The 20,582-nt window shown below is 40.6% G+C and overlaps 6 protein-coding genes across 6 annotated transcripts; 2 read left to right on the forward strand and 4 right to left on the reverse strand.

Annotated features, from left to right (window-relative positions):
- The first annotated feature begins 526 nt into the window (after positions 1-526).
- LOC115623875 (growth hormone secretagogue receptor type 1) lies at positions 527-12,059 on the forward strand. Its single transcript, XM_030518423.1, has 4 exons — positions 527-616; positions 764-926; positions 1,033-1,213; positions 11,171-12,059. The coding sequence occupies exons 1-4, from the start codon at positions 527-529 to the stop codon at positions 12,057-12,059; spliced, it is 1,323 nt and encodes a 440-aa protein (XP_030374283.1).
- LOC115623659 lies at positions 6,613-10,463 on the reverse strand. The gene is made up of 7 exons (XM_030518117.1): positions 9,180-10,463; positions 8,521-9,017; positions 8,269-8,463; positions 8,061-8,197; positions 7,312-7,822; positions 6,833-7,246; positions 6,613-6,778 (listed from the first exon to the last, which is right to left on the reverse strand). Exons 1-7 carry the CDS (start codon positions 10,447-10,449, stop codon positions 6,677-6,679), a joined length of 3,126 nt encoding a protein of 1,041 aa, XP_030373977.1. The 5' UTR covers positions 10,450-10,463; the 3' UTR covers positions 6,613-6,676.
- A 775-nt stretch (positions 12,060-12,834) lies between the features above and the next one.
- LOC115623675 (ras-related protein Rab-1A) lies at positions 12,835-15,497 on the reverse strand. Its single transcript, XM_030518145.1, has 5 exons — positions 15,238-15,497; positions 14,213-14,333; positions 14,109-14,156; positions 13,816-14,043; positions 12,835-13,747 (listed from the first exon to the last, which is right to left on the reverse strand). The coding sequence occupies exons 1-5, from the start codon at positions 15,258-15,260 to the stop codon at positions 13,550-13,552; spliced, it is 618 nt and encodes a 205-aa protein (XP_030374005.1). The 5' UTR covers positions 15,261-15,497; the 3' UTR covers positions 12,835-13,549.
- A 250-nt stretch (positions 15,498-15,747) lies between these two features.
- On the reverse strand, positions 15,748-16,586 carry LOC115623676 (AP-2 complex subunit sigma). The gene is made up of 3 exons (XM_030518146.1): positions 16,484-16,586; positions 16,277-16,426; positions 15,748-16,200 (listed from the first exon to the last, which is right to left on the reverse strand). The coding sequence occupies exons 1-3, from the start codon at positions 16,484-16,486 to the stop codon at positions 15,925-15,927; spliced, it is 429 nt and encodes a 142-aa protein (XP_030374006.1). The 5' UTR covers positions 16,487-16,586; the 3' UTR covers positions 15,748-15,924.
- A 16-nt stretch (positions 16,587-16,602) lies between these two features.
- LOC115623678 (isopentenyl-diphosphate Delta-isomerase 1) lies at positions 16,603-17,851 on the forward strand. Its single transcript, XM_030518147.1, has 2 exons — positions 16,603-17,060; positions 17,119-17,851. Exons 1-2 carry the CDS (start codon positions 16,761-16,763, stop codon positions 17,572-17,574), a joined length of 756 nt encoding a protein of 251 aa, XP_030374007.1. The 5' UTR covers positions 16,603-16,760; the 3' UTR covers positions 17,575-17,851.
- A 402-nt stretch (positions 17,852-18,253) lies between these two features.
- LOC115623671 (3'-5' ssDNA/RNA exonuclease TatD) lies at positions 18,254-20,215 on the reverse strand. The gene is made up of 4 exons (XM_030518137.1): positions 19,830-20,215; positions 19,151-19,499; positions 18,806-19,087; positions 18,254-18,736 (listed from the first exon to the last, which is right to left on the reverse strand). Exons 1-4 carry the CDS (start codon positions 20,032-20,034, stop codon positions 18,598-18,600), a joined length of 975 nt encoding a protein of 324 aa, XP_030373997.1. The 5' UTR covers positions 20,035-20,215; the 3' UTR covers positions 18,254-18,597.
- Between the last annotated feature and the right edge of the window lie 367 nt (positions 20,216-20,582).

Genomic DNA, 20,582 nt, shown 5'->3' on the forward strand with positions numbered 1-20,582 from the left:
AATGTAATTTCCGAGAGGCCGTGGCCGAGGCCCATTGAAGACGCTGCGTTCCCTACAGGCCCACAGGACGACGACATTTCTGTTTGGCCGCGGCGGCGTCGGCATTGGCGTTGGTGTTGGCAGAGTCGGCGGCGCTCGGCCGCCACAAATTGTGGCCCGGCTCCGGCATCAGTTGTTGACCGGCATTGGCTTTAGCCTATTGTTGTTGCTGCTGCGCTGCGTACCAACAACCACGACAACAACAACAACAACAACAACCATCACAACAAACACAACAACAACAGTGACAAGCACGCAACGCATCGACAGCAATGTTGCTTCTGCAACAGCAATCCCAGCGTCTGCAGCCTCAGCGACGTCGCCGGAGCACGCTGTGCCAACCCGTGGCGCTTCTCGTGGCCGCCATGGCGCGCACAACACAACTTATAGTATTCCAGCCTTCGCAGGCATCGCCTTTACCACCGATTACCAGGGCAGCGCCACCACAACCACCGGCAACGCGAGCAATGCCAACGACACTGATCAGATGCTGCCACAGATTCCGCCGTATATACGCACAACCGCAATGTTCTTCTGCATAGTCATCATGGTTCTGGGGGTCGTCGGCAATGTTATGGTAAGTACGGATCGAAAGGGAACTAAACTATGGTTAGACGTGCAGAAATATTTTAGCAGATCTGGATGAAGTTGACGGTTTTACTTTAGTTCATCCAGCCGTAAGAGCTTTGCCATTTGCCATTTGCCCATCCTCTTTCCTCCCCAGGTGCCCATTGTCATTGTGAAGACGAAGGATATGCGCAACTCCACAAACATTTTCCTGACCAATCTCAGCATTGCCGATTTGCTGGTCCTGCTCGTCTGCACGCCCACCGTGCTCGTCGAGGTTAACACGCGCCCGGAGACCTGGGTACTGGGCCATGAGATGTGTGAGTAGACAGTAGAGTGTCTGACCTAATTGCCTGCCATCTTATCCTTCGAGTTCTCACTCTATCCCCTTCCATTGGTGTTTCTGCTTATGTTTCTCTTCGACAGGCAAGGCTGTGCCCTTCGTTGAGCTGACTGTCGCGCATGCCAGCGTCCTGACCATCCTGGCCATCTCATTCGAGCGCTACTATGCCATCTGTGAGCCATTAAAAGCCGGCTATGTGTGCACCAAGGCGCGTGCTATTCTCATCTGCGTCCTGGCCTGGGGCATTGCGGCGCTCTTTACGAGGTAAGCGCGCCAATTTTCAGACTCTGTGCTTTACTTACTCCCTACATAGTACAAATAGACTCGTATACATGCTATTTATTTAATTTCGGACAACGGTGCAATGAACCTGCCTCGTTGTCCGCCTGTCTGTCTATGTGTCTGTTTATCTGTCTGTCGCTTGGTCTCTCTGTGTCTGCTTGTTGTCTTAAAGTAAATTATAACATTAACATTATTATTTGATAATATGCTACAGCACACGCTCCATATGGAAACCACTGTTGCACAGAAAATTAGTTGTATTCATCCACTGTTCCTACACCTACAAGTACTCGTATATATATTCAAGGCTGACTACGTTTCAAAGAAATATTTTTGTTAATTAAAAGCACATTGTATATTTAGTATATGAATAACCAAAAAAAAATCACAAATCATGTCACATCATGAGAATGAGAATCAATCGAAAATATAGCTGTGGACCTAATCTTCAACTAACTTCAACTATTATACACGTAAATACACAGAATAGAATCAGCTTTAATGAATCGTCTCTATCTTGCTTCAAATAGAACATAATCCTAGTACTCGAATCAAAAGAAAGCGGAAATTTAAAACTAGAACATTTTTGATTTCGCGGCAATAAAAAATTTACAATTTCAAAATAAATATATTGAATTTAATAAATAATGATAAACTCTTATCATTAAATGTTAAAGTTTGTTTTATTTGCAAAATATTTATATTTGATATTTTTTGTGTATAGTATCTATTCCTTTATATAAGCTTTAGTTTTATTCACTGAGTACTAGGCATTGTTTAGATCAAATTTACGTCCATATAAATACATAGATAGAAAGCGTATACTTAATAACGAGCGTTTACTGTAACATATACATATGTAGGTATATATGTATATCTTTAAATGCATTGGTTGTGTTGGCCTGGGGTCTGGTGTTGGTTTCAGCTTTAGCCTGAATAGAACTGTCAGCTTTGGTCTGTTTATGATTTATTCTTCCTGTTTCACATTAAATTTGTCAACGCTGGCATTATCCTGTCTTTATTCGGTGGAGCATTAAACCTTTCAGCATTTATCTGTCCATCTATCTGCATATAATAATATACATACATAATTAATATTAATTCAGATCATTTTTAACGATTTGCTGTGATATTTTCTACTGACATTCTGGGCTTTTGTTTTGCGTCCACCGATGTCGATTTTCATGCTAAATAGAGGCCATTACTTGCACTCTACTTCCACATATTATCCTTCCTCGCAACTTCTCCTTTTCTATGCCTCTCTTCTTCTATCTCTAATGTGTTTCTGTCTTTGCCTTACAACGCGTTTTTTGTTTGTTTCGCGCCTCAAAACATTTGTACTCGTTTATTTTTTTTCTTCCGCCTGCCCCTCGCCCACAACTCCTTAACATCTATGGCTGTCCACTGTCCAGTGCCCGAAATTTCTCTACGCCTGGCCCGTTATCAGTGTGCTGTCATCTTTAATAAGCACCAATGTCCGCTATCATGGCATTTCATTTCATTGACACTTTATTATGTATAAAGACGACCCTTTTTAATATTGCATATCTTGCTGTGGACATAACAATGAAATAAACAGAACATTGCCCAGCATTCCCTGACCTTTCAACAACCACGACCATGGACAATAGGGAAGGAGGAGCATCATAGAGACTTAGACCTATAGGCAGGGCCATTAATTACGCTACATAAGAAGCCTGCCTCATAGGCAGCATTGACCAACCATTTTTCTGTCGCCCGCTGGCTGGTCGGCAGGAAATCGAAACCCCGCGGACGGGCACAGCTGGTGTGCCATTTAACGGACGCACGTCATTTGGACTCATCAACATGGGCAAACACTCCATACTCCACACCCAGGCACACACTTCATGTTCGAGGCTGCCTGTTGCCTATGGTCTCATTTTACTGCGGCTAGGATTCGTACTTACTCTGAATCCATTTATTGCCTACACAGAGAGGAGAGAGAAGCCTATTCTTTCGTAATGTCTAAAACGTTGTTTTTACGAGTATACTACTTACCGAAGCCTATTTGCATTTAACTGTAGAATGAATTACTCCTCAAGGAGTATCAATAAAGGACTACTTTACTCTAAAAAGAAGATGTATGTAGATGGTCTTTTTTAATTAAACCCACAGAAAATAATCAACAAATAAAGGTCAGCTTTTACTTACAACTGAAAAAAACATCACATATTCGTCATACACATTCGTCTTGTCAGTTGTTGGTCGTTCCGTCTAAAGGCGCTATTTTGATTTTTTCTCAGTGTACGCTTCATCTGCTTCTACGCCTCCCTATCCCCCTATCTCTCTTTCACTCTATTTCTCTTATTCGCTCTCTGCCTCACTTCCACTGTGCTCTTCACCAGCGCCACCAACATCAACCACCAACCATCTTTTTATTGGAGAACGTTGAATATTCCAACTCGATTATGTTTCTTGTTTGCTTTCTCTTCCCCTCTTTTTCCCAATTTTAATGCGTAGCCCCATACTCTGGGTGGCTGAGTACAAGTACGTTGAGTATGTTGATGGATCATCGGTGGCCGTTTGCCTGACGCAGGCCATCACCGATTGGACCATTGGCTTTTTCCTGATGACCATATCACTTTTCTTCGTGCTGCCATTCATTATATTGTTGATTCTATATGGCATTATAGCCAAGAACCTCATCTCTAATAAGGGCGCGATGTTGCGTGCCCGCCCCACGAAACCGGAGCTCAGTCTGAAGGCCAGAAAGCAGGTGGTGCTTATGCTTGGCGCCGTCGTTCTCTCCTTCTTTATCTGCCTGCTGCCCTTCCGGGTGCTAACCATTTGGATTATATTAAGCACCGAGCAGACCCTGCACGATATCGGTCTGGCCCGGTACTATAGCATGCTCTACTTTTGCCGCATCATGTTGTATCTGAACTCGGCCATGAATCCAATACTGTACAATCTGATGTCCTCGAAGTTTCGCAAAGGCTTTGCCCGACTATTCACCAGCGGTATGCTCCAGCTCGGTCGCAGCCTTGGCGGTGGTCGTGGTCGCAGCGGCACCATGTCCACGGGAGCCAACACCAATACCACAACATCTTCGAATGCGACAGCGGCTACGAACTCCAGCATTTTGTCGCGCAGCTCCAATAGACGTGGCAGCGAGGACATCAGTCGAACACGCCTCAAGATCGAACTGCAAATGCCATGTGGGAACGATTTGGAGACCATGGCCATGCTTCAAAACACAATGACGCGCACGCGTTTGCCGCCCAAGCGACGCGAAAGCGATAGCAAACTGTTATCCTTGTGCGGCACAGCGGTGGCGGTAAAGGAAACTGAACATCTCCACTAGCCACAACCTACAGATTGAAGAATGCTGTTGGGCGTCAAGTGTGAAAAATCGAGTTTAACCCGTTCACGCTTTCGCTTCAGTTGACTGGAATTTAGCAAGAGGTCGGCGCGACAACGGCACAAATAGCATTTTGAGCGTTTTCAGCGAACATAATCGATTTCATACAGTCGAGGTCTCTCGTCCTTGCCTTTGGACATTTCCGACACAAAAAACAATCAATTTTTCGGGCTATTAAACTCAAATGAATGTGCCAAAGATAAATAACAGCAACGACAGCCAAAGCACTACAACTATATGCTACAACTACAACTAGCCCCTTGAATGGGCGGGGCTGTAAGGCAGGCGGCAGGCGGTATGGCCATTAAACGTTTGGCGCATGTAAAGCACAGGAAATGGCTTAATATGGTTTCGGTAGCGAGCACCCATCAGTGCTGCGGATAAACATGATTTAGGTGTATTGAAATAGTTATTCCTTTACTTGCGGACCCAAATCCAATCCCATTCGTCGTCTCCTCACACTCAACCAACAAAGAGGCAGCCATTACAACCAAAAACTGTTGCCTACTTTCAGGCTGCGACTCGAACAGCAGCCGAAAAAAGTAAAACAAACAAATATAAAATGCTTAGTTCAATATGTACATGTTCTTCATATGTAAACACAGCTGTATATATATACACATATACACATACACACATACTATACAATATTATATATTTGGCCTAATGCTTATAAACACACACATACACACACCGCACACGCACACACAGCAACGTCGAGCTTGTAAGTAAATAAAATTTTTTATGACAACTCAACTGATCAACAAAAGCTTTTTCTGCGCTTCCCAGCGAAGCCTTTTGTGGGGCAAAGTTTGTACACATTTTTCGCAGAAATTGACGCATTAGCAAACCAAAGTGATGAGAAGGATTTGCGCGATGGCAGTTACAGTAAACCTAGGCTACAACGACTGTGTAGGCAAAAAGTAAGGAAGGTAGTAGGCACTGAAGAAACTAGGAAAAAGTATATTTTCAATTACAAAACAAAAACTCAGTCAGAATTAAAACTACTCGCCGCAGAACTATATGAATTATTTTCAGTATCTAAAAAAGGCTAAAAGCCACAGCTTTAAATTTATTACTGACATATTATGTGAAAATTAAAGTTTGCCAACTAGAACCACGCCTATGGCTAAAGGACAAAGCAAAATGTTCATCTCCAATAAGAAAATACTGTTCTATAAATTCATTTATAATTTTGCAGTAACAGAACATTTCTTATTTTCGATATGAAGCAACAGCAACAGCCATAATACACTAATTTGAACAATTTATTGAACCAAGCAGCAAAACACACAAGAAAATACTTCATCGTCGGTATAAATTAGAATAAGAATGTGCTCATACTTGCTTTATTAAAAGTACAAAATTGTCATAGCTGCGTAAAATTCGTTTTAAGTATAGCCGACTGTAATGTTACGTTTCTAGCGAAATTGTAAATATGTATGAGTTTATTTTTATCATTTAAGAAAACTGTATTTGTAATTTGGCAGTTGTACAGTGTAGAGTGACGTAGTTTTCGTTGTTGTTTTGAAAAGCCTGTTATATGAGCATACGAAATGAGTAGACATTTCCGCTTCCGCTTTACTTCTTAACCCTATAATTAAGTTGAGTGCTTCCTTAGAAAGTTGTACTGACAACTTATAAATGTGAATGTATCAATAGTTACTGAGTAATTTTTAAATGTTTGTTTTCCAATAATGCTGGAAAACTTTACAGACAAAAACAAAATACGCATGCCAACCCCTGCACAATATTTACATAACGTCGGTCTCAATCCATGATTTATTGCGTTTGAATTACAAGAAAACAAATATGGATATGGATATTCAAATTCGATATTTGAAGACAACAATATGGTAAAGCAGCTTGGGACAATATATTTGAAAATGCTATATAGAGAGAGAATCCGAAGACTGATTTCTAATTACTTTTCTCAATTATTGTTTTAGTTGTTTTAGTCAGTCGTATTTTTAGGATCTTTAACGTCATCTTTGTGGAATTGGATGAAGCTATTAAAATATATTTATAGGCTAACAAAATATAAATAATTGAAAGCAACAATTTCAACACTTATTGGCTGGCAGGTCTATAAACAAGTCGACGTCGTCAAAATCAATTTTATCGAGCTCCAAGATGATTTCATCATCAATGAATTTGGTCGGATCCTGAAAAAAGTTTCTCTTCATATGTTGTTATTATTATTATTTTAAGCTGCTTACAATTTTGGCGTACTTCCAGCATTCTAGCGCAGCATAATTGTCTCCGAGATGGATGTTCACTAAAGCCAGATGGGCCCAAATGTCCGGTACATGGGTATTATGTCTTGTACACCGCGCAAAATACTCGATCGCCTTTTCGTATTTCTGTAGCTTGTAGTAGGACTTTCCAATCATATAATTACAAACTAGCGGCACGAGTCGTCCACAAACTTGCTTTGAAAATGCCTTAATAGCAGTCTCATAATCGCCATTATCATACGATATATAGGCCAGCCGCAAAGCGCTTAATAGGAATCTATCTCTTTCATTTTCAGCCACCGGCAGCTCCAGATTCCGCTGATAGTAGTTGGCCGCCTTACTCATATTTCCTCGATGATATTCCAAGTTACCATTGGCCTGGGATAGAAACGCGCTCTAGCAATACAAAAATATATTTATGTATATTAAATAAACTTTGAATAATTTAGCAGCCTATTCACCATTTTCTTGCCGTGATCCGAACTGTCGAAACTGAACTGGCGAACTGTAAACTTCGGATCCAATTGATTTAGTAAAGTATTTAACGTCGTATTTATCAAATAGCGGTCCGATTCATTGCATAGATTTTCCACAGTCGAAAATATGACTTTGGCAAATTCGTAAAGGCCGAGTCGGACAAAGACTTTGAAAACATCGTAGAATATGTATCCGCGATCGTCATTGAATTTCGGATATAGATTTAGCACAATCCCCCATAAACTGTAGGGAGCCGACGATATGCTGCTTCGCAGCTGGTTATACTGATCCTCGTACCGCCATCGGGCATATGCAGAGCCCGGCACATATTTGAATTGTTTGTAATAACAATACAATAATATCCAACCGTCCATCTGAGCGGAGTGCTCTTCTGAATAGTTAGTAATACTATTTAAAAGGCACTCAGTGGCATTAACAGCCGTTACAGGATTACTTCGAGTATCCACATACGTTATGTAAAGCTTTATCCAGCCTCTAAATAAATCATTTAGTATGTAGATAGTAAAAAAAGAAAAAAAGAAAAAAGAAATATATAGAACATATACATGTATTCACAAAATTACTAAAATGAGAAAACAGTTGAACCAATTTTGTTTATATTCAATGGTCTTGAAGTTTGATTGTATAGTATCAATGAATTCTTTTGTTCTCATTTTTACAATTTATTGATTTATTTATATTTTCTATATGTATATGAATACTTAATACTCACGCAAAGTAGTCGTGCACTTCTGAGACTTTTTTGGGGGAAATGAAATAGGCTTTGGCTGCCTCATAATCTCCACGCTCCATATTACTGATAAGAAGATAAAAGTCTAGCAAGTCTGGATCGTGACATTCTCGTTTTATCTGAAAATGTTAAGGTTATTATTATTATTATTATTATTTTTTTTTTTTGATTAAAAAAAATGCCCCTTAACCTGCTCGTACAAAAATTTTTCCATACGCCCCGCCCTTACGGAATAGAGGATTTTTATTGCGTTCATATGATCGATGAGTGTATCCATCTGGGCGTGTTCATCACTGCTGACGTCTTCGAATCCGTCTTCTTCGACTTTTGCAACAATATTATGCACTCGCAGCTCCAACTCATTGTACGCAATAGAGCAGAGATTCTACAGAGTAGATAATACACTCCTATATCGTTTCGGACGAGGTAGTTATTGGCTTACCGCGAAATCCACATTAGTTTTGGTGGGAACACGAACATTGAAATCACTGCCCACCACCTTTAGAAGAATATTCGCGAAATTGTTAAGGATACAGCAAAAATACTCTCTCCGCTCCTCCACAGAATGGACATCGTTTTCCACAATATATGTAATTGTTTCCTGCATAAACTTATCGAACATACGATAAGCCTCGCGTTCAATTTCCGCATATTTCACAATATGTACATCTGAGGGAAGATGGTCGCAGATGCCCAAACGATTGTGGCTGACACAACTATCGCCGAGTCTTACGAGCTCCTTAGAAATTTCGCCCAATGGGGCAAACAGGCAGATCTTTACAATTGCAAAAGTGGGAAGTCTGGGCGCCGGATGGTTTTGTTTATTACGACTGGAGCTAATGCGTTGGCTAGCTAGGCTCGTCAAAGTTTGTCGCCTGGATTTGGGTTTTCCCTTTGGCCCCACATATTCGAGCTCGACGGCGAAGCGCATGGTGGTCACTAAAAGGGTTTTATAAAGAAAAGTTATGTAGAGATGTCGTATGATAACTTAGGGAAGGGGGGAATGATTTAAAGCTCCACTTTAAGCGGCATATGTTATGTTTGTATAGATCATTACCAGAAAAGTGTTTCATAAAGAAGAGAATTGCGCACAATGCTTACCATTGGGATAGACGAGTATAGCTGGATCCAGAACGCCACGAAATAGTTTTTGTCGCGTCTCTCCGGCCTGCCAAATATCGATGGCCACCACGAACTGTTGAAAGGCAATGGCCTGGACCAATATGCTGGACATCTCATGTGTCAAAGCATAGCGATGGAAGGAGTTGCAGACAATGACATCATCATACACTACATCTATGTATTCGAAGTCCACTTGCAGGCCTTCGGATCGCATCAGATCTAGAAAGAGTCTGTGCAGTTCCACCTCCATCACAGACTTCAGACCGGGGGCATTACATTCCTGCAGGTTTAAGGACTTGCTGCGAAAGGATTCAAAGACATGGTGAATGTGCTGCTTACTGATAGTGGTGTTGACCAGATGCTTAAAGGTACACAATGGTATCTCCTCATACTCGTTGCGCTCATTGGGGCGCGTGGAGCGAAAGGATAGGTCGATCTCCATTGTGTTGGTATCAATAACATAGTTATCCTTCAGATTGTAGATGGACTCAAACGTGATAAAAGCCATTTCCGTAAACTTCAGCTCCTTGGCTATGGGTAATAACGTATATAGATGCCATTCCGTTTTCACTGTCCGCCTCAACTCGTTGGGTACATCCGGGAATGGGTATAAAAATAAATCTTCCCGTGTCATGCAGCGTCGATGACTGAAGAGCTTTATTAAATCCAAATATCCCGCACAGAGCAGCAGCATTGTCTCATTTTCTAGATAGTAATCCACATCATCATCTTCTTCATGTTTTCCCGATTCCTCATATTGAACACTCGGTCGCACAGGTTCCTTTTGTATTTGCACTTCCGCTTCTGTTGTGGATGCGGGACGCTCTTCTGATTCGCCCTCATCCATCAGATTCTCCTCCTCCACTGACATTGGTGGCACCTCAAGCTTACGCATATAAAGCATAATGAGCAATGGATTGTCTACGGCATGATTTATCCTATCTATGTTGTCCTGTTGGAAAATAAGTGTAAACGTGGGCTTTGAATCGAACTCATTTTGCAAAATGTATCCATCAGTATTGTATTGCTCGCTGCACTTCACAATCAAACTACCGCCCTGCTCGAGATGTATTTCCAATGGATGAATAGTGGTCGGCAGGGAAGAAATGTTGGCCAGTTGGATATAAAGGAATATATTTGGTGCTTGCGGTTTTGTATAGGATTCATCAAACGCCGGCACCGGCTCTTCAATGAATTTCTTTTTGCCACGGTCTTGAGCAGTCTTCTTGATGCTACGACGGTTCGCCATTTCAGAATCTTTGAGTTCAAATTTTGTACACTTTGCTCTAAATTCGTAAAATATGACAACTTTTTGAATTACACAATAGTTGTAACGAATGGATAATGGATGTTATACTAACAAATGAATAATTTAAGGAAGCTTTGTAATGGCCCAATCTAGTCGGGCTAAATTTAAAAATGTAGTTTATACCCGATTTAAATTCCTTTTATATATTCAGCTTTAGAATGCAACTTTTTACGCAGCTTCGAATATTTGGTGCATATAAATGGAAACAATAGTGTCGCAAAGAGATCGCCATATATACTTGTAGTATAGCGCAAAAGCATGTAATAATACTTGGACGCTATCTAGAGATCTTTATATAACTTTATATTTGCTTTTCTGTAGCACCTCTAATACTGATTGCTGATTTATTTTATTTATTTAATTTATTAATGTAATTATTGTTGTATTCTTGTTATAGTATTTATTGTAACCATCCGATTTTGCCATATTGCCAGTTTATAGTTAGGAAATCTGAAGGTTCCATTGCTGTGAAAATATTTATTTATTTCAAAATATGCGAAAATAGTTGATATGTTATTTTCGAGAAGAAAGTATTCCCCAGCTCTTGCTCTTCAAATCAAATGTTAAAAAAATCGAAATGAATTGCGACCGACGATATGTATACCTCTTTGTTTATTTATGATACACTACCGTATTGAAAATTTGAATACGACCGTTGCAGCCCCATCATTGCCATTGCTAGCTACACCATAGAGCCGTACGGCGATGGAACGGACGCTCCCATTTGCATTACGGCAGCAGATGGCTTCTGGGCCACATTCTATTTTGTGGCCAGCATAACGCTGTTCTTCTTCCTGCCCTTCGGCATCCTTGTGCTACTCTATGCTGCCATTGCCTACAAGCTGCTGCGCCCCAATAATGCCTTTCATCGGCCCACCTCACCGCAGCCTCAGCCAGCGGCATCCAGTGTGGGACCCCCGAAGGGCAGCAGCCACCAGCAGAGCAACGGAATGAGAAAGCATCGCAAGCAGGTGATCTTCATGCTGGTGGCGGTCGTCTCCAGTTTCTTTGTCTGTCTGCTGCCCTTTCGGGCCTTCACGCTGTGGGTGATTACAGCGAATGCGGAGGATGTGCAGCATTTGGGCATTGCCGGTTACTATAATCTCCTCTATTTTTCACGCTTCATGCTTTATCTCAACTCGGCCATGAATCCCATTCTCTACAATTTGATGTCATCGAAGTTCCGCAGTGGCTTCTGGCGCCTGCTGCTCACATGCTGCGGTCAACGGCCACACCATCAGCGGCACCTGCATGGGGCACAGAGCATGCGGAACACCACAAGACGACCTACGAATGAGGCGGATGCTGGCACAGCTTTGGCCGGCACTGGAAGAGCTGCAGCCCAACAGGCACGTCGCACACTGCGTCGTGAGGCAACCTTTCTAATCAATTCCATATCGACATCCTCCGGCACGGAACGCACCTCCTCCACATGGCGCAGCAACAGTCTCTCCACTTCGCTGGGTCTACGCTTCTCCATTGAGGAGCGTAGAGGCAACTGCGGCAACGGTAACCACTGCCTGCCTATCGGGGCAGAGACGTTCCAGTAAAATCTAAGATCCCCTTTCATCCCACCTCTAAATGGTATTTAGTCAAATATTCCAACAGTTTCAGTTCGGCGCTAAGTCATTTAAAATACATACATACATAGTTTATACACATAATAAAGGAATTTTGTTGTTAAGACTGAAGTACCTCAGATGAAGTCAATAAACGATACAAATAAAACAGTTTTTGAAACCACACCACCGAGTTTTCTTTATATAATAGCGGCTTCAGGCAAATACAGAAAAGTAGCATTGTTTGAATTAAGAACTAAGAAAAACAGAATTTGTAACGTATGTAATTTTCCTCAGACTTTGAATATTTAAATTTATGCGCTATATATAACGATGCAAAGAAAACAGTTTTGGACCCTCATCACGAAGTTGTTCTCAATATTTTCGGATAAAGCCAAATTCAAACAGATCGTTACAGAATAGTAGGATTACAACCACACGTTTTAAATCTAATCAGATCCGAATTAGATTTTTAAAAACTTATTGAAAACGGTACCATTCATGTTCTGTTCAAGGCATCACCAATTGAGTTCGTTAATTGTTAGCCTTTATTAAGCCCAATATGTTCGCCAATTAAGTATATTGGGATTTGGGCATTCGATTCATTGAAGGATTTGAGAAGGCTCTGTGATTTACTCTCACGCAAGTTTTATTAAATTATATGTATACGTAATTATTCACTTTTATCATCATCATCATCATCGGCATCATTAAACTAATTATGTGGCTAAGCAAAACCGTCACTCAAAATATAAACACATATGTATGTAATTTGTTGTTAATTCTAATAAAAATTGTTTTGATTTACATAAAAATTACAATATGATAGAGACATGTGGCGAGCCCGTTGGATAATATGTATGTTCGTAAGTTTTAATTTAAATATAATAGCATACACAATGATGTTAAATATGTTCTCTTCTGGCTCCGTCTTTGTTTGTTTGTTTTTCTGGGGGTGTGTGTGGGCGTATTTATGTGTGACGGCGCTCGCCAAGGAGCTATGCTTACAATAAACGCAGTATTTCATTCATTTGTTTAACTCTTTACTTTCGCAATTGTTTACGTGTTTTAATAGTGTTCGGTTCGCGCTGCTGCTGTGGTAAGTAACTCTTACAATAGGTTAGATTAATTTAATTACTACACCTTTTTTTTCTTTTGCTTTGCACTACTTATGAACAGAAAACTCGAAATGAAAAAGACGTGTATAGTACTTGTTTTTTGTTTTTCGATTTCTTGGTTGCCTATTATTTGCTTAAATTGTGTCCACAGATTGGATTTTCATTTTCGTATTAATGGGGCATGCTAGCATTTTACTTCGCAGTGCTCATTTATACTCTCATTATATATGCTTGGTCATAATTATTAATATATAATTATGATTTGCTTTTTGCTTTTGTAATGTTGCTGTTTTTTCCTTTGTTTTAATTTATTATGTTTAAATTTTGTTTACTTTTATAATAATGATTCACAATCAGAGTTATTCAGCAGCAACCAGATTTGGTGTTTTCCACTGGACGTCCATTATCGATTTTCACTTTGCTAGCATTGTCGGTAGCGCTTGACGGCGGCCCGACACGGTTCTTGATCTCAGCTGCCATCGTCATGAAGGCCTGCTCTACATTGGTGGCGCTCTTGGCCGAAGTTTCAAGGAATGGAATGCCTAATTGGGTTGCATATTCCTATGGCATAGAAAACAATAAGCTTTTATATGTCGACTTGATTATTAATCCTTCTAATTGCTACATACCGCAGCCGTGGTATGATCCACAACTTTCTTGGTGGTCAAATCACTCTTGTTGCCCACCAGCAACTTATTAACATTCTCGCAGGCATATCGTTCGATTTCCTCCAGCCATTGCTTTACATTGTTAAAGGACTCCTGATCCGTGCAATCGTACACAACAATAATGCCATGCGCACCTCGATAATATGACGAAGTTATTGTACGGAAGCGCTCCTGGCCAGCAGTATCCCACTAAGTAAGAGCAACAGAAGATCTAATTAGGAAGGGAATGCTATAGGAAATGATTATGCTCTTACGATTTGCAACTTTATGGTCTTGCCATCCAGCTCTATAGTTCTGATTTTCTGTAGAATGAAAATAGTTTGTGAGTCACAAACAAGTCTTATAAAATCTTACTTACAAAATCTACACCAATTGTGCTGATATAGCTCTCTGTATATGTATCATCAGCAAACCGAAGCAACAAGCAGGACTTTCCAACGCCAGAGTCGCCGATAAGCAGCAGTTTGAAGAGATAATCACTGCAAAAATAGAGAAAAATAAAAAAAAAGTAGTCAATGTTTTGCAAACATACATCAACATATATATGTGCATACATACATTCACACATATTTGTATGTGAATGTATATTTTAGTCATTATTGTGTTGAAATGCGATATGAAGAATGTTTGATTTGCCAATGTAATCCTAGCTACCGACACTGACCGACGTACACACTAACTGTTTCATCACTCTGCCCTTTTGTTGACCAATGCATTTGCGCACTCAAACATAGACGAGAAGGGCAACAACAAAGAGTGGGACTTTCTACGTCTACGCATCTCAAGTTCAATTGTTTTCATTTAGTGAGCAAAGCAGAATAATTAAATCAAAATAGCGTAGAAGCTTTGATTACGTAGCAGATCGACGGCAATAGCAACGCAGCTGCAATGGACATCGACAACGAAAGTAGTCAAACAACAACAAAAAGTACGCGAGAGGGTAGGAGACGCCAGGCAGGTGACTCATCCGCCCCACGAATACGAATCAGCGGCGTAGTCAGGCAGCCACGGTTGAGACTTGGCAGGCAGCCACTCGAACTCGATAAAATACAAACAATTAACAGCAATTCCCTATGTACAAAGTCTGCTTACAGGCACCATGAGTTATTGAATTCGTTTTAACTATGAACCCATGGGTAAACTCATTCTTAATTTATTTAAATCGTCGTTTTTTGAGTTGCTCGCGCTACAATAATAAAAAGGGAGTGGGCTGGACCCCTGCCTATATGTATTACAAAAGTTGTCGTGGACTTCGCAAAAATGACGTCGCAGAAAATAAACGAGTATGACTACTGAACAAAAGTTCATATATGCAAAAATAAAATTGAAGAAAAATAAAATTGTGTATGATGTTATGCGCAATTTACGCATGTGACGACTTACTATTCTGGATTCATAGATGACATATTTTTGGCTTTTGCACACAATTACACTTTTGCCACGAACAAATATTTGATTTTTGCTTGGATCAGAGACGATTATAGTTTTAATTTCACAACAACTCTTCTTTGAATTGCACTGGTAATGCGCACAGTTTCACAGATTGGTTTTTTATTAACGCGCTATTGCATTTAATGCTGGTATTTCTACGGAAATTTAACTATTCCAAAGAAATTTTTTTCGGCCGAGAGAACGAGAACAATGGCGACCAAAAGATGACGAAGTGGCAATAGTGTGAGGCAGTGCCAATATGTGATTAGTGTTACTAAACGCTCACAGTCAGTGTGCCAGGGTTGCGCTAACTCCTAGGGCTACGCACCTAAGTGTGGGCGGCAACCACAATAACCACCTCCAAAAATCCATAATAAGCCTGCCTCCCGCCGTTGTTTAATATTTGCACTTGCAATTAATCTCTTATTATTAAACATTATTTGATTCTAAACATGCTGGACATTTAACATTTGAGAGTTTTTCTTGCATCAGAACACATAAATTCAGATAATAGTAATATGTAATAATAATACATATGTATGTATGTATGTATATGAAAGGATTCGATAAGCGGGTATTTGTATATGTATAACTAACCACAAGGGGCAATGGGAATGCATCGTTCACGCAAATGGGGCTCTACTCCAATGAGTTCAGCGTCAGCAGCTGCTTGAGCACTTTCGTTTGCGATGTCTCACGTATTTCGCCAGCTAAGAACATTTCGTCCACAACGCTATAGACTTTGTAAAAGTTAAATACCAGGTCCAGCTCGCATACGTTGTGGAAATACTCGTTCAGCACTTCGACAAAGTTGTGAATTGCCTCCAGATAGCACAAGTTATTGTCATTGACGTCCACACAAATGCAGAAGTAAAGGCCAGCATATCGTCTGTACACGATCTTGAAATTACGAAACTGTCGAATCCAAGAGGAGGGGGAACTTTACATTAGACTCAATTGCTACACGCCCCCAATTGTCTAAAATACATACCTCTACAAAGTTTGTGTGTTTCGCATCGCGTACTGTGACTACCGCATGCACTTCCTCAATTAGTTTTTGCTTCTCGTCATCATCAAAATTCATATACCACTTGGCCAGGCGAGTTTTGCCAGCTCGGTTTTGTATGAGTATAAAGCGTATCTGCGTGAATTCAAATGAATAAATCCCATTCAAAAATGCGGAACACAATAGGCTTACCATTTTGAAATATCTGTTTTGGTAATTATTTAGTAATTACTTGACTATTTACAGTTTTCAACAGCGGAAGCAAAAATCTGATAGTGAACAAATTCTGTATCACTGTTACCAGTGCTGCAATGCAACAGAACAGCTGTTATTTTATAGTGTTGGCAAGCGCAATCAGACTATACATTACGTTAGTTGGCAACACCACTGGATTACGTTTTCACTTTTCATATTTGTTTGGAGGCATAAATATCTCCCGAAGCTAGTCATTAACACTTCATTGCCAAAAATGCTGACAGCACGCTCAAGTCTATGGCCGCGTCTACCCCTGCTGCGCAGATGCTCCACAACCTCTGTGGGCCAGCAGAAAGAAGCAGCTGAAGCGCTTCACGACCCTCTCCAGGTGGCCGCTCTGAAGGAACAATGTATTTTGGTGGACGAGAAGGACAAAGCCATTGGGGCTGCATCTAAGGCGGACTGCCACCGAGTCCATGCAGAGACGGGGGAGGTGAAGCTACATCGTGCTTTCAGCGTCTTTCTCTTCAACAGCAAGGGCGAAATGCTGGTGCAGAGGCGCTCTGTACATAAGGTGGGTGTGGATGGCGATTGCTGTTGGGATTCGGATTTTTCATGTCACTCACATTTAGATAACTTTCCCAGACACGTATACGAATGCCTGCTGCAGTCATCCCTTGCATGACATAAAGGAGGAGCGTGAGGAGTCCAACGCTCGTGGAATACGCAAAGCAGCACAACGGCGCCTGAATTATGAGCTGGGAATACCGATCGAAGAGATCCAGCCGGAGAACTTTCACTACCTGACTCGAATACACTACGCTAACAAGGGCGACGGGGTGTGGGGTGAGCACGAGATCGACTACATACTGTTCCTGCAAAAGGACGTTACCTTGAAGCCAAACAGCAACGAGGTTAGTGAGGTGCGCTTTCTAAAACGAGATGAAATCGACAATGCTGTGTCTCAGTTTAGTGCACCCATGACTCCCTGGTTCGCACTCATTTTACGTCATCGTCTTAAACAGTGGTGGGACAATTTGCATAGACTGAAACAGTTCGAGGACTTGCATAATATACAACGCTTTTAAATGAAACAATATACATAAGCATATATAGTAAATCTCATAGTCGATGTTTTTTGAATTTTTATTTTAAATTCGCTTTATTCAAATGGAAAATAGTTTATGTATGTATGTGTGAATGTGTGCAAACAAAGAGCACAAAGCGGTTTTCATGTGTAACTCAATCGGTTATCAGTTCAGTGGGTATGAGTGGGGCTTATATATATGTATATATACGTAGATATAGTTTTGTATAACAAAATATATATGTGCATGTTGTATGATGCCATAGCACTAACCCTTATGTTTTTTCTGTTTTTTATATTATATAAATATTTAGCTCGTAAAATGATCACATCACGTTTCCATAATCATCATCTTCAAACATTGCATAGTCAGCGCGGGCTCGGAAGCTCGCAACGAACATAAATAAATATTTACAAAAATTGTACTATAAACTAAACGAGACTTGTTGGCGCACACAAGGCAAAATTTTAAAACCCTTAAACTAAAGTAAACGACGAGGAGAAAAAACACAAAACAACTACAGCGTTTTAACAGTAAACGCTTTCGAAAGCGCATTAAACCATGAAAATACGGCACGGCGCTAATTAATTTTGCGTTCATTTGCCATTTGGCACCTTGGCTTCATTGCCATTGTTTATGAACTCATCTGGACTGAGTAAAGCAAAACGCTTCTCTTAGGAAATTCCAACTTAAAGGTAGGTAGCGAATTCGATCGATCGAGAATTCACTATTCATTTAGGGGAGAGTGAGTATACATGCATGTATATGTTTTACATTCACCAAATCGCATGCGACTGTGTCGTAGAGTATATATAGTTCGTATATAGTGTGTGGGTGTGTATGTTTAGGTGCTTAGTTTAGAATGCACGAGCGCGCATCCTAAATTCGTATCGTTTTTTAAGGCACATGGTGAGTCTCTGTTGAATCTCAGGCTCGTTTAAAATATTTTAAAGCTGCTTATTGGCACACCTATTCGTCGCGATTAGCAGCTGCACCATCCTTTTCAGTTGCAAATGGCACCAATTATGACAGACCGAAAAGCTTCAGGGCATTGAAGGCTGTGGCCAAAGCCACCTCATCGGGAGTTTTCTTCATGAATGCAGCGATCATTTCCACAATGGCGGGTAAGCTACATGGCTCGTTACGTTGAAAAGTGCAATATCTATTTATAAACCAAACACATATATACACTTAATCTCCTCATATATGTAAGAATACTATTATATCCCACCTGTGTAAGTACAACAGAGAACGTTCGGTTATTCCAGTCTTGACGTGTTGCGGCAGCTTGGATGCTCTCGTATTTGGATACATAAATGGTGCATCGGTTTCCACCAGCAATCTATCCAAATGTAAAGATCCGTTTTCTAGCAACTTTCGTACGCCAGAATCGGATTTATCTTTGCACAAGTAACCAGTCAAACTAATGTAGAATCTGCGCTCCAGGTACTTCAGTGCCTCCTCAGCTGTTCCCATAAAACCTCTAACGATCACAGGCGGAAGATTCTCGAATCTATATTATTCAAAAACATCCAATAAATTAGGATTCGTCAGGCGTGCGTTTGTGTTTACTTACTTGTCGAGTATTTCGAGTAAATCGTTTTGCGCCGAACGCTCATGTATCAGAAGAGGTTTATTTAAACGAATTGCCAGTTGCAACTGTTTTACGAAAATCTGTTTCTGCACCTCCGGCTCGGAGAAATCGCGCTGATAGTCCAGACCACAGGGGCCCAAAGCAACGCACTCCGTCGCCTGTGCAATGTGTTCGAAGTCAAACCATGTGGTCGGCTCCTCCACAATTGACTTCGAGTCGTGGGGATGTATGCCAGCAGTCGAATATATTATGTCGGGATATATGCGCGAAAGGCGCAGCGCTTCCTTGCTTGATTTTACCGATGTGCCATGCACCATAAGTTTCTGAACACCTGCATGAGGAAGACATCAACAAAAGAAAAAGAGAAAGTTAGCTTGTATGTGTGGGCATTGAAAAAATGCAAGCTGCATCGCATTGGCCTCTGAACCGACGTGACATTCCAAAACAAAGAGGCACACACACAAATATACATATTGAGGCACACTGTTGCATGCCTATCGCAACCAACGTTTGACCTCAACGTTTGACCATCTGCCCACATACAAACATACATATATATGTATGTATGAATGCTTGTACGTGCGTATGCCTCGCCCAAGACGATGTCTTATTATTCGTCTTATCTTGCTTGTTCTTCTTCAATTAGTGATACACAACTAACCTGCGTCTCTTGCTCTTTGTACCACCGAATCTAGATCACGGCTATATTTCTTGTTAGTCAAATTTGCACCCACATCGATGACAATTAGGTTGTCAAAACAATGCTTCATGTTGTCATCAATGTCCAGCTCTTCATCAACTTGGGTCTGGGTCTGTGTAGATGCTCCCGCTTCGACCGCAGCTTGTTTTTGTTGTTTTTGTTCCATAGCGACAGAAATAGCAATGACGTATGAGGTGCGTTGTTTGTAATTGATTTATAAATGTATGCGGTTGTTGGCGCAAGGAAACGCTTCGGTTATGATAACCGTGAAGTGTAATTTTTTAATTTAGAAAGTCTTTCAAAAGCAAATAAACTATGGATAAATATTGAGAAACAGGAAAAAACTAAAAACAAATCCCGACACGAGCTACGACTGCTGGCTATGTATCGATACTTAAGAGTTCAGAGATAAGTAGTAGTAGCTCTGCTACCTGTGACTGTATCACTTATGCTGCATAAACTCAGTCGCAGTCACAAAGAATAATTCGTCGTTAAAAATACTAAAACATATGATTTTCGTTGCGTTTCAAAATGTATGCATACTCAATAAAAGTTGTATCGAAATTCAAACACATTTAAACATTTGTTTAATATATGCATGTATGTAATATTTATTAAATTGATTTTTACTAATGCTTTATCTTTGGTTTCGCTTGCATGCCATAAACATAAATATATCTGTATCGAATATTATTAAATACAATTATTTAACTT

Source organism: Scaptodrosophila lebanonensis, unplaced genomic scaffold (assembly GCF_003285725.1).
Source record: "Scaptodrosophila lebanonensis strain 11010-0011.00,11010-0021.00 unplaced genomic scaffold, SlebRS2 tig00000053-arrow-pilon, whole genome shotgun sequence".
Taxonomy (NCBI): domain Eukaryota; kingdom Metazoa; phylum Arthropoda; class Insecta; order Diptera; family Drosophilidae; genus Scaptodrosophila; species Scaptodrosophila lebanonensis.